A 16457-nucleotide genomic window follows, 5' to 3' on the forward strand; every position below is an offset into this window, starting at 1 on the left:
TGTAGAGGATAAGTTCATTAGAGTTTACCAGCCTCAGAAATTGCAGCCCAAATAAATGCTTGGACCAAGAAACACAAGCAATGGACATTAGACCAGTGGAAATCTATCCTTTGGTCTGATGAGTCCACATTTGAGATTTTTGGTTCCAACCGCCATGTCTTTGTGAGGCGCACAGTAGGTGAACGGATGATCTCCACATGTGTAGTTCCCACCGTGAAGCATGGAGGAGGAGGTGTGATGGTGTGGGGGTGCTTTTCTGGTGATGCAGTCTGTGATTTATTTACAATTCAAGGCACACTTAACCAGCATGGCTACCACAGCATTCTGCAGCGATACACCATCCCATCTGGTTTGTGCTTAGTGGGGCTATCATTTGTTTTTCAACAGGACAATGACCCAACACACCTCCAGGCTGTGTAAGGGCTATTTGATCAATAAGGAGAGTGATGGAGTGCTGCATCAGATCTGTTCTCCACAATCACCTGACAACCCAATTGAGATGGTTTGGGATGAGTTGGACTGCAGAGTGAAGGAAAGCAGCCAACAAGTGCTCAGCATATGTGGGAACTCCTTCAAGACTGTTGGAAATGCATTCCAGGTGAAGCTGTTTGAGCGAAGAGTGTGCAAAGATGTCATCAAGGCAAAGGGTGTCTACTTTGAAGAATCTAAAATCTAAAATATATTTTGATTTGTTTAACACATTTTTGGTTACTGCATGATTCCATATGTGTTATTTCATGGTTTTGATGTTTTCACTATTATTCTACAATGTAGAAAATAGTAAAAATCAAGAAAAACCCTTGAATGAGTAGGTGTGTCCAAACTTTTGACTGGTACTATATATTTCATTTCTTTAGACTTCTCAGAAATATTGGTTGCAGAAGTCTGAAAAAATAATCTGACGTGTTACTTTTACTTTTGCGCACTTCCGCCTTTTATGCCAGGCTTCAAGCCACGGGTTTCCTTTCTCCCAATTAGCTTGCATTATGTTGCCCCGCTAGGTTGTCCTTTTCCTTTGCGTCAGAGACCACATACAGTACAGTGCCTCTGCATCCTCTTTGTCTTTTTCTAAGGTGGTCTTACATTTAAACCCAAGTCGCTCTCTTTAAATTATACACCGTAAATTGCACTGCAATTAAATTAATGAATCATTTCCGCAGCATACGTTTGATCTGAATAGATCTTCACATGCTTAGCTTGAGCACAATGTTCTTCATCATAAATCGGTGGTCTTTCAGTTGTAATTGTTTGACAAAATTAGTCGTTATAGGTGCATAGGTGCATGTAGCCATGACTCCAAGCCTGATGTGAAAAGATGTGATGTGATTGGTCAAAAGACCAATTAGTGGAAGAAATATATAAAAATTGGGCTGCCTGTGTAAACGCAGCCAACAGAGAAGGATATATGCCCATTCAACTAGAGCACATGTGTCAAACTCAACGCCCATTCAATGCGGCCCGCTAGGTGTTAAAACAATAATAATTGGGACTAAAACCAAATGGAAACTGAAGAAATTTGATTGGACTTACATCTCTTCACTCTTTCCAGGTTGCTAAGAATCTCCGAAACGAAAGCTGGATAGTCAGGGAGCATCGATTATAAAAAATTTAAAAAATTATAGATTACAATTTTTTTGCTAATTTTGACAGCAAAGAAATGTAAAGAATTTTCAGTGTGGCCCTCCGGACCTCTGTGAAGACCGAATACTGCTCACGGGCAAAATGAGTTTGACACCCCTGAACTAGAGAGATAGCCTTTCCGAGCCTCCGACTAAAGAGTTACATAAACATATATTGTGTAGCTTAGCAGAGAGAATATGTAAATACAGTCATATTTGACTGTCTATAGGTGTACAGTAATTGTGTATGAATTCAGTGAAGTATCCAATATGCCCATATGACCATAACAACTCCTATCATGAATCGGTTTATGGTCAAGTGTTCCCTCTTACATTGGCTCTTGGTGGACAAAGCATGTCTTGAGGGTATGCTTGGATGTCGAAAGGGTCTGTACATTGGTATCCTCGGCCGAGTACCCAACAACCGGAAGTTTCGGTTTTCAGAGGATAATGGAAAGAGAGCCTGTGGCACGACTTTCACTTTTGGACGTTAACAAGGCGAGGTGAATTCTTCATCTTAACTCCTCCACATTTACTGGATTGGTTGAACAGTGCAGAAGAGAACCTCGCCCAACAGTTTTTTTTTCTTCTCATCAAGACCAGTATGTAGGAGATCTAGTTTCAGATGTTTCTTTTTTGCCTGTTACAGTGCTTTCAGAAAGTATTTACATTCCGTAACTTTTTCAAAATGTTGTTGAATTCACCTTTCAGCAGGACAATAACCTAAAACACAAGTGAATGTTCCTGAGTGGCCGAGTTACAGTTTTGACTTAAAATATACTTCAAAATCGATAGCAAGACCTGAAAATGGTTGTCTAGCAATGATTAACAAACAATTTGACAGAGCTTGAAGTATTTTGAAAAGAATAATGGGCAAATGTTGTACAATCCAGGTGTGGAAAGCTCTTAGAGACTTACCCAGAAGGTTAGGCAGCAATGGTAGTGGCAACAAACAATGACAGACAAAATTGTTGCTTGTTTCATAAAATCAGCTAATTAGTATAGGTCCATTTCCTAATAAACATATCTGGACATATACCCCTAATAAATACAATAATCAATCCCTAAAATATACAATCACAATATGATACACAATAGGCATGAAAAGACCATATCATGCTATCCAAAGGAATTTTCTTCTCACTCATGTCATACGACTCACTTTTGAGACATGCTACTATTAAGCCATTTTTTCAGTGAGAACTTCAAACTGCCTTTGGAGGTCATACGTTTCAAATTCTTGGATGACTACTCCAAAGAATAGTAGCTGAGTACGAAAAGGTTTCTTTCCCCATACCACTAATACATCTTAAAAGAAACAACGTCAGTTTCACTCCTTCTAGTGGAATAGTTATGGTTATCCCGGGCCAAGTTACATACAGTGCATTTGGAAAGTATTCAGACCCCTTGACTTTTTCCACATTTTGTTACGTTACAGCCTTATTCTAAAATGTATTCAATCTTTTTTTTCTCATTAATCTACACACAATACCCCATAATGACAAAGCAAAAACAGGTTTTTAGAAATGTTTGCAAATGTATAAAAACTGAAATATTACATTTACATAAGTATTCAGACCCTTTACACAGTACTTTGTTGAAGCACCTTTGGCAGCGATTACAGCCAACAGTCTTCTTGGGTATGACGCTACAAGCTTGACAACCTGTATTTGGGGAGTTTCTCCCAGTCTTCTCTGCAGATCCTCTCAAGCTCTGTCAGGTTGGATGGGGAGCGTCGCTGCACAGCTATTTTCAGATCTCTCCAGAGATGTTCGATCGGGTTCAAGTCCGGGCTCTGGCTGGGCCACTCAAGGCCACTCCTGCATTGTCTTGGCTGTGTGTTTAGGTTTGTTGTCCTGTTGGAAGGTGAATCTTCGCCCCAGTTTGAGGTCCTGAGCGCTCTGGAGCAGGTTTTCATCAATGATCTCTCTGTACTTTGCTCCGTTCATCTTTGACATCCTGACTAGTCTCCCAGTCCCTGCCACCAAAAAACTTCCTCACAGCATGATGCTGCCACCACCATGCTTCACTTTAGGGATAGTGCCAGGTTTCCTCCAGACTTGACGCTTGGCATTCAGGCCAAAGAGTTCAATCTTGGTTTCATCAGACCAGAGAATCTTGTTTCTCATGGTCTGAGAGTCCTTTAGGTGCCTTTTGGCAAACTCCAAGCAGGCTATTATATGCCTTTTACTGAGGAGGGGCTTTTATCTGGCCACTCTACCATAACGGCCTGATTGGTGGAGTGCTGCAGAGATGGTTGTCCTTCTGGAAGGTTCTCCCATCTCCACAGAGGAACTCTGGAGCTCTGTTAGAGGGACCATCGGGATCTTGGTCCCGCGGCCAGCTCTAGGAAGAGTGTGGTGGTTCCGGACTGTGGCCCGTCGTTGGAGGTTCCGGACTGTGAAACGTCGCCGGAAGCTCTGGACTGGGAACTGTCGCCTGAAGCTTTGGACTGGGAACTGTCGCCGGAAGCTCTGGACTGTGGAGACCCACTGGGGGCTTGGAACGGTACCGGTGGCACCGGGCTGATGACCCGCACTTCAGGACGAGTGCGGAGAGGAGGCACAGGACGTACTGGACTGTTGAGGCGTACTGGAGGTCTAGAGCGCAGAGCTGGCACAACCCAATCAGGGACAGTTGTCTATCGTTGTCTCTGATTGGGAATCATACTTAGGCAGCCTTTTTCCCACCTGTGTTTTGTGGGTAGTTTTTTTCTGTATAGTTTATGCACCTTACAGAACTGTTTCGGTTTTCCCTCTTGTTTATTTTGTTCAAATTATTTGTTATTTGTGATCAAATAAAAACCACGAACACTTACCACGCTGCGCTTTGGTCCGATCCTCGTTATGACGAGAGCCGTGACAGCACTGTTGATTTCCCACAAAGACAAAAACGTGTTTGACAAAGCCCTCAATGCTGAACTTATGAATGTCAGTAAATGGTTATATGACAATAATCTGTCACTCCACCTTGGAAAAACAAGAGTCCATCTTGAACGTGTCCAAAGTGAAACTGAGATTAGCCCTTTACTTTAAAGTGGTAATAGGTGACATAGAGTCACGGCAAAAGACTAAGTTAATTATCTTGAATGTGTGCTAGATAACCATCTGACAGAGGAGAGCGTTGCACAAAAAAGTTCTCTCCAAAATGAACCCTAAAATGTGGTTTCTGGCAAGAACCTCCACATTTCTGGATAAGAATCAAATGGTGGCATTGGCAGGGGCTCTTGTTCAGCGCCACTTTGAGTATGCATGCTCTTCCTGTTACAATAATTCCCCCAAGATAAATAAAAATCAACTGTAGAAATCTCAGAACAAATTAGTCTTCTAACAATACCCCATAAGGCCAGCATCCTGGAGTCACCTCTTCACTGTTGACGTTGAGACTGGTGTTTTGCGGGGACTATTTAATGAAGCTGCCAGTTGTGGACTTGTGAGTCGTCTGTTTCTCAAACCAGACACTCAAATGTACTTGTCCTCTTGCTCAGTTGTGCATCGGGGCCTCCCACTCCTCTTTCTATTCTGGTTAGAGCCAGTTTGACTGATCTGTGAAGGGAGTAGTACACAGCGTTGTACAGGATCTTCAGTTTCTTGGCAATTTCTCACATGGAATAGCTGTCATTTCTCAGAACAAGAATAGACTGACGAGTTACAGAAGAAAGTTATTTGTTTCTGGCCATTTTGAGCCTGTAATCGAACCCACAAATGCTGATGCTCCAGATACTCAACGAGTCTAAAGAAGGCCAGTTTTATTGGTTCTTTAATCAGAACAACAGTTTTCAGCTGTGCTAACATAATTGCAAAAGGGTTTTCTAATGATCAATTTAGCCTTTTAAAATGATAAACTTGAATTAGCTAACACAACGTGCAATTGGAACACAGGAGTGATGGTTGCTGATAATGGGCCTCTATAAAAATCAGTCGTTTCCAGCTACAATAGTCATTTACAACATTAACAATGACTACACCGCGTTTCTGATCAATTTGATGCTATTTTAATGGACAAAAATTTGCTTTTCTTTCAAAAACAAGGACATTTCTAAGTGACCCCAAACTTTTGAACAGTAGTGTATCTGCATAAAGGAAAAGGTCACATGTACAGGCAGATTTCAGATAATTTACAGTAGAAAGAAAAGTGGACCCAGCACACTCCCCGCAGTTCAAGGTTTTTTGTTTAGACAGAGTCCCATCCAACATCCACTATCTATTTTCTTCCTTGCAGATAAGAGCTAACCCATTTCATGGCTAAGTTGTTAAAGCCCATGGCTCTTAGTTTGATTAACAGAATCTCATGATCCACTGTATCAAATTCCTTTTAAAGATCTAGCATAACCATACCACAAAATGTCCCTCCATGGAACATGATTTCCTGATGCCAGCTTGGAGCTCATATATGGTAGTAGGTTATCTAAGGAACTATTCCTGTCAGTCTGCTCAAACATAATCTTTTCCATGACCTTCGATGAAATACACAGGATTGAGACAGGCCGATAGTTTCCATGATCCAACTTATTCCCTTTTTATATAGAGGAATGACCCTTACAAGTTTTAGTTGACTGGTTAAAATTCCTAGTTTAAAAGACAGATTTACAATGTGAGTTATGCAGGGGGTGATAATTACCTCAGCATCTCAGAAATCTGGCAGGAATGTTGTCAAGGTCAATTCCTTTGGAATGGTTAAGTTCTTTCATCTTTTTTAGCACAGTTGACTCAGACACTTTTTCGATTAAAACTCAAAACTGCTAGACTTGACTCTCCCCATCCAGGCTGTATCACATCCTGCCGTGATTGGGAGTCCCATAGGGCGGCGCACAATTGGCCCAGCGGCGCCCGGGTTTGGCCGGGGTAGGCCATCATTGTAAATAAGAATTTGTTCTTAACTGACTTGCCTAGTTAAATAAATAATTAAATATATATATTTTAAACAACAACCTGATTGACAAGGTAACTTGCTAAATAATGTGTTAGCTATAGTTGTGAAGTAGCTTTTCAGACTGTCTACAACCATGGTCTTGTCTGATGTAACCTTTCCTCCAACGTCCAGGCTAAGATTTCGAGCTTTGTTCTTTAATCTGTTAGTGTAACCTAACAGCTTCAGACACATCCATATTTTACTCGGATTGTTCCTGTTCTCACCTATTTTGCCATTAAAACAATATTTCTTGGCCTTCTCTATCATCCTGTTAGCCTCATTTCATAATTTATTATAGTCTATAAAAACGTAATCTGCCTTGGATTTCCTGAACTCCAGAAAGAGTTCATTTCTTAGCTTAATTGCCTTTAAAATGTTATTGTTTAGCCATGGTTCTGTTCTTTGTTTAATTCAAAAAATGTTTATCCGGAGCCAGCTTGTCAACAGCATCTAAAAACAATTATTTAAAATTGCCCCAGGCATTTTCCACCTCATTGCATTTCAATATAGTAAACCAGTCCAATTTGCTCAAACAATTAACAAAAGCATCTGCACTATAGTTCTTCATAGACCACATTTGTATTGAGCTATGACAATTAAAAAACTTTTTCTGAACCTTCCTACTACAAAAAATGATGGAATGATCACTGAGCCCATAGTTTACATCCCCACTGTTTGATATCCTTGATCTATCCGACACCAACACAAGGTCAATGCTGGTTTGGGTAGAAGGGCAGACCCTGGTGGGCTCATTAATCAGCTGGTGTAAGTCAAACAGATTAAAACAATTCTTAAAAGCTTTCAAAGTAACATTGTCCTTTTTAAGCATGTCTGTATTAAAATCACCAGTAACAATAACCTCTGATTTACCAGAATCTGTACAGTTGGAGCAAGTCTCCTCCAACAATTCATAAAACTGGTCTTGTAGTCTGTAACAGGTTCTGACTATAATGGGTTTGCATTTTGGTAATAGAATGTCCAGCAACACAGCTTCAGTCTCATCATGACTTAAATCTAAATCTGTAGTTGAACCCAATATCTGATCTTACATAAGTTTTAGTTAACACCCCCGCTTTTGCGATCGCGGTCTATTCTAATTACTATATAATTTTTATCTTCAATCTCAGCGTTTTTTATCGAACCATCTGGCCATGTTTCAGTAAAGCAAAGCACTCCCAACTTACAGTTACTGGAGAGTAGGCGAATTTCCTTGATCTTGGGAGGTTAGTACATTGGTAATGCCTGAGTTGGGTGGTGAGATAATAGCATTAACTAGTTTTTGCTGATTCATCCATATAATACTAGCAGATGCGGAATAGATCCAAATGGTGTGAACATAGTTAGCTGGATGTGATGGTCTACCTCTTCCTCCAAGTTGAAAAGACAACCGGGACCACAACCGTAATCTTTGAACACAGAATTGGGTTCTCCAAGGCATGGTAGATGTACTGTAACCTCAAAGCATTTCCTTTCATCCTCCCTTCCAGTCAATGGGGTATGTACTGTGTTTTGTGTTCGCACCATTTAGTCTTTCAGCGAGTGGCAGTGACACATCAGTGAACACATTTCAGTGAGATTGAGATTTTATCGTTTTCAGACAATGCCTGTGTATGTAGAGGTTACAGCTCTGGACAACCGTGCTATGAAGTACAAGTGGCTTTGAAGTCTGCCCAGACAAAGCAGGCACTATAGGCAACAACTGGATTCCACGAGCTACACAGATTAAAAGACTGTCTATGAGAATGTTCACACATCTGTCACACTAGATGACAATGTTTCTCATTTACAAGGAAGTGCTGAGTTGTTTTGACACGTACGAATGTGTATTAAATATCTGTGTCAAGGCTTTTGGAGGTATGACATTCAAAATAGATTGTTGGACAGGAAATGTATTCTCCTGGTGGCTATTCACACTGCAATCTGACAATGAGAGTCAAAACTAGATGATTTAAGTCACCTTGGATAAGAACACATTTTTAGGCAATGAATAATTAAAATTGCTTTACAGTGCCTTTCAGAAAGTATTCACACCCCTTGACTTTTTCCACATTTTGTTGTGTCACAGCCTGAATTTAAAATGTATTAAATTGAGATTTTGTGTCACTGGCCTATACACAATAGCCCATAAAGTCAAAGTGGATTATATATTTTTTTTATCTTTACAAATTAATGATAACTGAAAAGCTAAATAAGTATTAAACCCCTGTGTTATGGCAAGCCTAAATAAGTTCAGGAGTAAAAATGTGCTTAACAAGTTACATAATAAGTTGCATGGATATAAAGGAAACCGCTCAGGGATTTCACCATAAGGCCAATTGTGACTTTAAAATGGTTACAGAGTTTAATGGCTGTGATAGGAGAAAATTGAGGATGGATTAACAACGTTGTAGTTACTCCACTTCTAACATAAATGACAGTGTGAAAAGAAGGAAGCCTGTACAGAATACAAATATTTCAAAACATGCATCCTGTTAGCAAAAAGATACTGAAGTAAAACTGCAAAGAATGTGGCAAAGAAATTAACTTTATGTCCTGAATACAAAGTGTTATGTTTGGGGCAAACACAACACAACACATCACCGAGTACCACTCATCATATTTCCAAGCATGGTGATGGCTGCATCATGTTATGGGTATGCTTGTCATCGGCAAGGACTAGGGAGTTTTTTAGGATAAAAAGAAACAGAATAGAGCTAAGTACAGGCAAAATTCTAGAGGAAACCCTGGTTCACAATGCTTTCCAACAAACACTGGGAGACAAATTTACTTTTTAGCAGGACAATAACCTAAAACACAAGACCAAATGTACACTGGAGTTGTACATTTAATGTTCCTGAGTGTTACTGAGTGGCCTGGTTAAAGTTTTGACTTAAATTGGCTTGAAAATCTATGGCTAGACTTGAAAATGACTGTCTAGCAATGATCAACAACCAACTTGACAGAACTTGAAGAATTTTTAAAACAACAATGTGCAAATATTGTACAATCCAGGTGTGCTGTAATCACTGCCAAAGGTTCTTTTTTTTTTTTTTTTTTTTTTTTTTTACAAATGTTAGTTTTTTTTCTCCGACTTTGACATTAAATAGTATTTTGTGTAGATCGTTGACAAAAAAATGACAATTAAATCCATTTTAATCCCACTTTGTAACACACCAAAATGTGGAAAAAGTCAAGGGTTGTGAAGTTACTGTAAATGTCGAGCCTCAACACTGTCCTTGATACTCTGGGGCTCAAGGTCATCCAAGAACATTCTAGTAGTAAAAAGTTGAACGTCAGTTTCCTTGATGAATGAGCCCTTCAAATGAATAAAGCCACCTTGATTTAAAAGACTGCCATCTTCGGATTTGTCTGAGGCCTAGTGTCCTTTATGGTTGCGCCCTCTTTGAAGTTAAGATGAGAAACAATTGACTTCATACATGAAAGATATAAATCTTCAAAGATCTAGGGAGGCCTTAGGGTTGTTTTTAAATCCCCCCTAGTTGCTCTAGGCAGGGCAGCTATGTTTGATGGAGACCAAGTCACTGCTGGTTGAGAAATGCCTTAACCCTCCACCTACACTGTGAGAAGACGGACTGCCAGCTCCACAGCCCTCCTCTCTCAACAATGGATGCTTAGGTCTGACATTCTCAGTCCTCTAACTGTGTTGTTCTCAAGTCAAATCCAACTCTTTGAACTGCACAATTGTGGACGATTAATATGCTTCAATTCAATGTCACTAAAGAATTCTAACAAAGTTTTCCATGCCCTTCCGAAAGTAAGCAAGTGAGACAGAGACATATGTATTTATGTTTTAGAAGGATTATAATGGAATGAGCAAGTACTGCCAGAAAACTGCTCAGACACTGGCAGACACTTTTTTGGGGGACAAAATATTTTAGAGCTGCTAACCTCAAGTGCTGTTTGGTTATCTGTTCGGCCCTATATTTATCTATAAGTCAAACGTTTCAGTCCAACACTTCTCAAATATAACAACATCTCCAGATGTAATTTCAGTCACAAGACAATAACTTAGAGACCACAGGTGTCACGGCTGTTGAATGAACAGGACCAAGGTGCAGCGTGGTGAGCGTACATGTTCTTTTATTTAGAAAAGACGCTGAACAAAACAATACACACTACATGTCACGTTCCTGACCTGTTTTCTGTTAGTTTTTGTATGTGTTAGTTGGTCAGGACGTGAGTTTGGGTGGGCAGTCTATGTTTTCTGTTTCTATGTTGGTTAATGGGTACCTAATATGGTTCTCAATTAGAGGCAGGTGGTTTTCATCTCCTCTGATTGAGAATCATATTAAGGTAGGTGTTGTCACATTGTTTGTCGTGGGTGGTTGTCTCCTGTGTCTGTGTTTGTTTGCACCATACGGGACTGTTTCGTTCGTTCATCGTTTTATGTAGTCATTTTTCCTGTTCGTGCGTTCTTCGTGTTATATGTAAGTTCGTATGTTCAGGTTTGTCTACATTCGTTTTGTTATTTTGTAAGTATTCAAGTGAAGTTCGTGTTTTTCGTTTACACTTAAATAAATTCATTATGTCTAAATACAACGCTGCAGTTTGGTTCAATCCCTGCTCCTCCTCTTCGGATGAAGAGGAAAAAGCTCAGTGATTTCACAATGATGCCAATGGTGACTTTACAGATACAGAGTTTAATGGCTGTGTTAGGAGAAAACTGAGGATGGCTCAACGACAACATTATAATACTAACCTAATTGACAGAATGAAAAGAAGGAAGCCTGTACAGAATAAAAAAATGTGGCAAAGCAATTCACTTTTTGTCTTGAATACAAAGTGTTATGTTTGAGGCAAATCCAATACAACACATTACTGAGTACTACTCTCCATATTTTAAAACATTGTGGTTACTGTATCATGTTATGGGTATGCTTGTAATCGTTAAGGACTGAGGAGTTTTTCAGGATTTGTTTTTTTTAGGTAAGCACAGGCAAAATCCTAGAGGAAAACCTGGTTCAGTCTTCTTTCCACCAGACACTGGGAGATGAATTCACCTTTCAGCAGGACAATAACCTAAAACAAAAGGCCAAATCTACACTGGAGCTAAGCACAGGCAAAATCCTAGAAGAAAACCTGGTTCAGTCTGCCTTCCACCAGACACTGGGAGAAAAATTCACATTTCACTAGGACAATAACCTAAAACACAAGGACAAATCTACAGTGGAGTTGCTTACCAAGAAGACAGTGAATGTTCTTGAGTGGCTGAGTTACAGTTTTGGTTTAAATCTACTTGAAAATATATGGCAAGTCCTGAAAATGGTTGTCTAGCAATGATCAACAAACAATTTGACAGAGCTTGAAGAATTTTTTACTGAATAATGGGAAAATGTTGCACAATCCAGGTTTGGAAAGCTTACCCAGAAAGACTCTCAGCTGTAATCATGCCAAAAGTGCTTGTACAAAGTATTGACTCAGGGGTGTGAATACGTATGTAAATGAGATATTTTTGTATTTCATTTTTTCAATAAATTTGTTTTCACTTTGTCATTATGGGGTATTGTGTGTAGATGGGTGAAAAAAATCAATCACAAAATGTATTTTGAATTCAGGCTGTAACACAACAAAATGTGGAATAAGTCAGATCAAATCAAATCACATTTTATTGGTTACATACACATTGTTAGCAGATGTTAATGCGAGTGTAGCGAAACGCTTGTGCTTCTAGTTCCAACAGTGCAGTAATATCTAACAAGTAGTCTAACAATTTCCCAACAACTACCTAATACACACAGATCTAAAGGGGTGAATGAGAATATGTGCATATACTGTAAATATATGGATGATTGATGGCCGAGCGGCATAGGCAAGGTGTAATAGGTATAAAATACAGTATATACATATGATGTGAGTAATTCTGGTAGTGGTAGTTCTGAAGGCTCTGTAACTCTAGGAGCATGGATGGGCATTGGGTAACACATTCATCAAGGAGTTGGAGGTTATCATTTCGCTCTCCATGTTTATAGTGAAGAGGACTTCTAATGGAGCCATTTTATTAAAAACAACCCACTGCCGTTTCACTTGATGCAGTATCTTCTCCCTCCCTTTCTTTGCCAAGATGCTTGTCATCTCTTCTGCTGCATTTTTATTGAATCATCACTTTAGTAGCCCACAACCGCCTGTTTTTTTTTTCTCCTCTTTTAAAAAAAATGGATTGTCCTGGAAAGTGACCTTTGATTTGGAGGTCTAATCATAAATGTAATATATTCTCTGATATATGAGATTGTATCATAGCCATATAAAACGAGTTACATTTGCATCAAAGAAAATAAGCTTTCCCTTTCCCCACGTTCATTTATCTAATATCTTTTTTTCATTTCAGCTGCCGATGTTTAATCTTTTAATTCTTTGTAGAAGCCATAACATCATTTTTTCCAAGTGTAAGGCTGGATTTAAGCTGATAACATTTTCTCAAAAACAAGAGTCTGCAAATCTGCTGCAAATAGGACAAATTAGATAGGACAAATGCTTCGTTACTATTTGTGCTTTATTCGTCAATTAATTTAACCATTTGATTTTCACCTATATCATTGATCACTAATTAATTTGCTGATATATTTGAAATCATTTCATCCTTGTCTTTGCAGGAGTTATCCGCGAGAGTTACCAGAAGGGGCGTGACCAGCTGGTCCCTGTCACACTGCTGGCAATCGCTGTCATCCTGGCCTTCGCCATGGGTGCCATCTTCTCTGGTATCCTCGTCTACTGTGTGTGTGACCACCGGCGACGAGACATTGAGCTGTCTGGGCGTAAGGACAAAGACCACGACAGGAGGGGCTCCATGAACAGCGTGACCAAGTTGACAGGCCTGTTTGAGACCGGGGCCAAGGACAGTCGCCCTGAGGCCATCCTCACCCCGCTCATGCACAACGGCCGCCTCACCAATGGTAAAATTCTGATCAAAGCCGACCAGCACCACCTGGACCTGGCTGGCATGCCCACCCCAGAGTCCACCCCCATGCAGCCCCGACGCAAGCCCAGCCGGGGAAGCCGCGAGTGGGAGAGGAACCAGAATCTGATCAATGCCTGCACCAAGGACCTGCAAACCATGGGCACCCCAGTCATCCCCACAGACCTGCCCCTGAGGGCCTCCCCAGGCCACATCCCCAGTGTGGTAGTGCTTCCCCTGCCACAGCACCAGCATCAGCAGCCCTACCAGCATGAGTATGTAGAGCAGCCCCACCGCAGCGACCTCAGCCAGATGAGCCTGGGTGACCAGGGTGCCACACTGGAGTACAAGGCCCTAAAGAGCCCCTGCCACAGCCTCAACCTGGTGGAGAGCGACGGACTGCCGCCCCGAGTGCCCCAAAGGGAGGCCTCCCTCACCATCCCCCCTGCCGTGCCCCAGATGGGCAAGCGGCTCGAGGTGCACTCCTCCGTCTATGGCCATGAGTACAAGCGGGGCTACCCGATGAGTGCCCAGAAAGGCTCTGCCCTCAAAAAGCACAACACCAACTCATCCAACTCCTCTCACCTGTCCAGACACCAAAGTTTTAACCACGTGGAGTCGCCGCCCCCCGCCCCACAGAGGGTGGACTCCATGCACATGAATTCCCAGGGGATGTTCCACTCCCGACAGCCCAGCATGAGCTCTTACGGTTCATTGCCCCGGACCGGGGTCAAACACCTCAAGCCTGACGTACCGCCCAAACCCTCTTTAGTGTCCCTCTCAACGAAAGTCAATTCCAATGACTCCTGCACATAATCAGCACGCTCAGAATACAGAACAGGAAACACAATTGCATCTCCTTTTGTCCTTGGTCTGTGTACAGCAAACACAACACACTTTTTAAAATATTTTTTTTCTTTTATATATATGTAAATATTCTACAAATGGTTGATGTTGAGCTCAGGCTGTTGACTCCCAGTTCCCCAGAAACACGGAACACTTGCTACTGAGAAGAAAATTACTTTCATGAATATTTAATTGACAAGCAACATGTCACCCCTGTAGCATTCAAGACAGTGGCTGTGTTGGACTTTTGAACACTATGACTTGACTGATGTTTTGTTTTCTTACATGACTGCTAAACGCACATAGACAGTGAGAGAAAAGTGGAGCAATTATATACTGAGGACTGGGGTGTTCTCCCAGCAAGCACTTGGGCACAGCGAGCTCTGACTGGAATGACCGCTTCAGTTTACGTGGAAAACTGAAATGCCTCTCAGTGTTACAGCTACTGGACACGGCAATCAAGTTCTGCGTTGGTTGAAAAAAGCCTTGGTCTGAGAATCTTCTACTGCATTGGTTACTGAATAACACATGACTGTTAATAGTAATAGCTTGTTGTATTTATTTTTAATAAGTGCTTTTGAAGAAAATACTGACATTTTAGGCTCAGAGAGAAGAGTTATTTAAATATGAATTATTCAAGAATGAAATTATTTAAAGTCAATCAACTGGAGCCAGTACAACTTTCTTGACACAAAAGGTCCACTAGGTCTTCTAGCGCCTTGGGTTTTTGAAGCTTGGGATATATGTGACCTCTGTATGGAGGATATATTTATTTAACTGTGCCAGATGGGACCTATATGATGGAGCAGAACCTCCCATGTTAAAGAAGTCAGAAAAATACAAAAAACAGAACTCCTGAAACTCACTCCCTCGATCACTCCTCCATGGGCATCTCCATACGTTTGGCACTGTGGTTTTGCAGTCAGTCTCTCTCTCCCGGTTGGCTTCTGGCTCACTGTGTATTAACAAGGTTCACTCTTGCATATAAACGTGCAAAGGGAATAAAATGTGGAATTCCACACATGAAAAAGAGAAGCGTGAGGATGTTGGGCGCTCTGCCAGGTGTGGAGAGCGGCCATTTTGGCAGGTACTGAAATGTCTTGTTTTCTCTAGGCGCGTCACGCAGTCCTCTGATTGAATTACATCTGTTGATAGCCTGTTTCACTTCCACATGTAAAGTTGTGCCTTACACCCTGAGTAGTGACATTTTCTTTAGCTGGTAACTATGTCTCCTCTTTGTATTTTCTTATGTCATCTTTCACTGGTTTGATAAAGGCAAATAAAGAATGTGTTCTTGTTGTAATTCTGTTCCCTAGAAATATACAGACATATTCTTCTTTGTGGTTCATTTCTGATAGTGCCAATGATGCGCTTAAAGCAACCCTTTTTGTTGTGCTGGCAGTGTCGATGATGTTGTTGTGTGTGGAATTTTTTACTTTGCTGTTCGATTGGAGGGATTCATGGTTGTTCTTGAAATGGCCTCTTAGGGTCTTGCTGGTGCACAGCAATAATCAAACACTAACATATGAAAAACACACCAGTAGACTGTACAGACATGGCACCAGGTTCCTAGTGTACACGATAACACTTCAGTTTCTAGGCAGTGAAAAGCAGGCTGGTTCCTGTGATAGAAAAGAGTTTTTAAAAAATTAGGAGACGTTTTTTAAAAACACATGTTCCAGGACGATTAGAGTAATTTAATTTGTACTAACTCTCTTTATCAATGTCTTATGAATGACAGTTTCATTGACCAATCTGATCACATTTTCATTGATCACATCTCCCCAAATCAACAGAGCACTCCTTTAGTATTGTGTGTAGATAGGTGAGTTTCTTGATCTCAAGCAGATTTCCATTTACAATGGTGGAAAGCCAACTATTTGTCATCCACAGCCAATGCAAGAAGAACGAGTAAGATAGTTCCACTTCTGAGGCATATACAGTATGTGTTAATTGAACTAACGTGTACATAGAAGCTTATAGGGTTCGATTGCAGCGACTGCGACATGCATCATGATCAGATTAGGTTTAGTAAAGGGAAGGTCATTTGAACTTTCCACCCCAATAGTGCAGATTGCATCTCTAGCCACGGTCGACATGGCTACTGTGGACAGTGTGTCTCTTTGGTGTGTGTGTGCCTTTGTCTGTCACCCTTGCTATACACTGCTAGATGCAACTGAGACAGACTC

The 16457-nt window shown here is 40.9% G+C and overlaps 1 protein-coding gene across 4 annotated transcripts in view; it reads left to right on the forward strand.

Annotated features, from left to right (window-relative positions):
- LOC111957509 (semaphorin-6A) overlaps positions 1 to 15595 on the forward strand; it is a 92164-nt gene extending 76569 nt beyond the window's left edge. For all 4 annotated transcript variants that reach the window (XM_023978352.1, XM_023978354.1, XM_023978353.1 and 1 more), the window contains one exon: positions 13121 to 15595. In XM_023978352.1, the coding sequence (XP_023834120.1) occupies positions 13121 to 14238 (1118 nt within the window). In that variant the 3' untranslated portion in view covers positions 14239 to 15595. The remainder of the gene's footprint in view (positions 1 to 13120) is intronic.
- Positions 15596 to 16457: the final 862 nt, after the last annotated feature.

Source organism: Salvelinus sp. IW2-2015, linkage group LG33 (genome assembly GCF_002910315.2).
Source record: "Salvelinus sp. IW2-2015 linkage group LG33, ASM291031v2, whole genome shotgun sequence".
NCBI lineage: Eukaryota > Metazoa > Chordata > Actinopteri > Salmoniformes > Salmonidae > Salvelinus > Salvelinus sp. IW2-2015.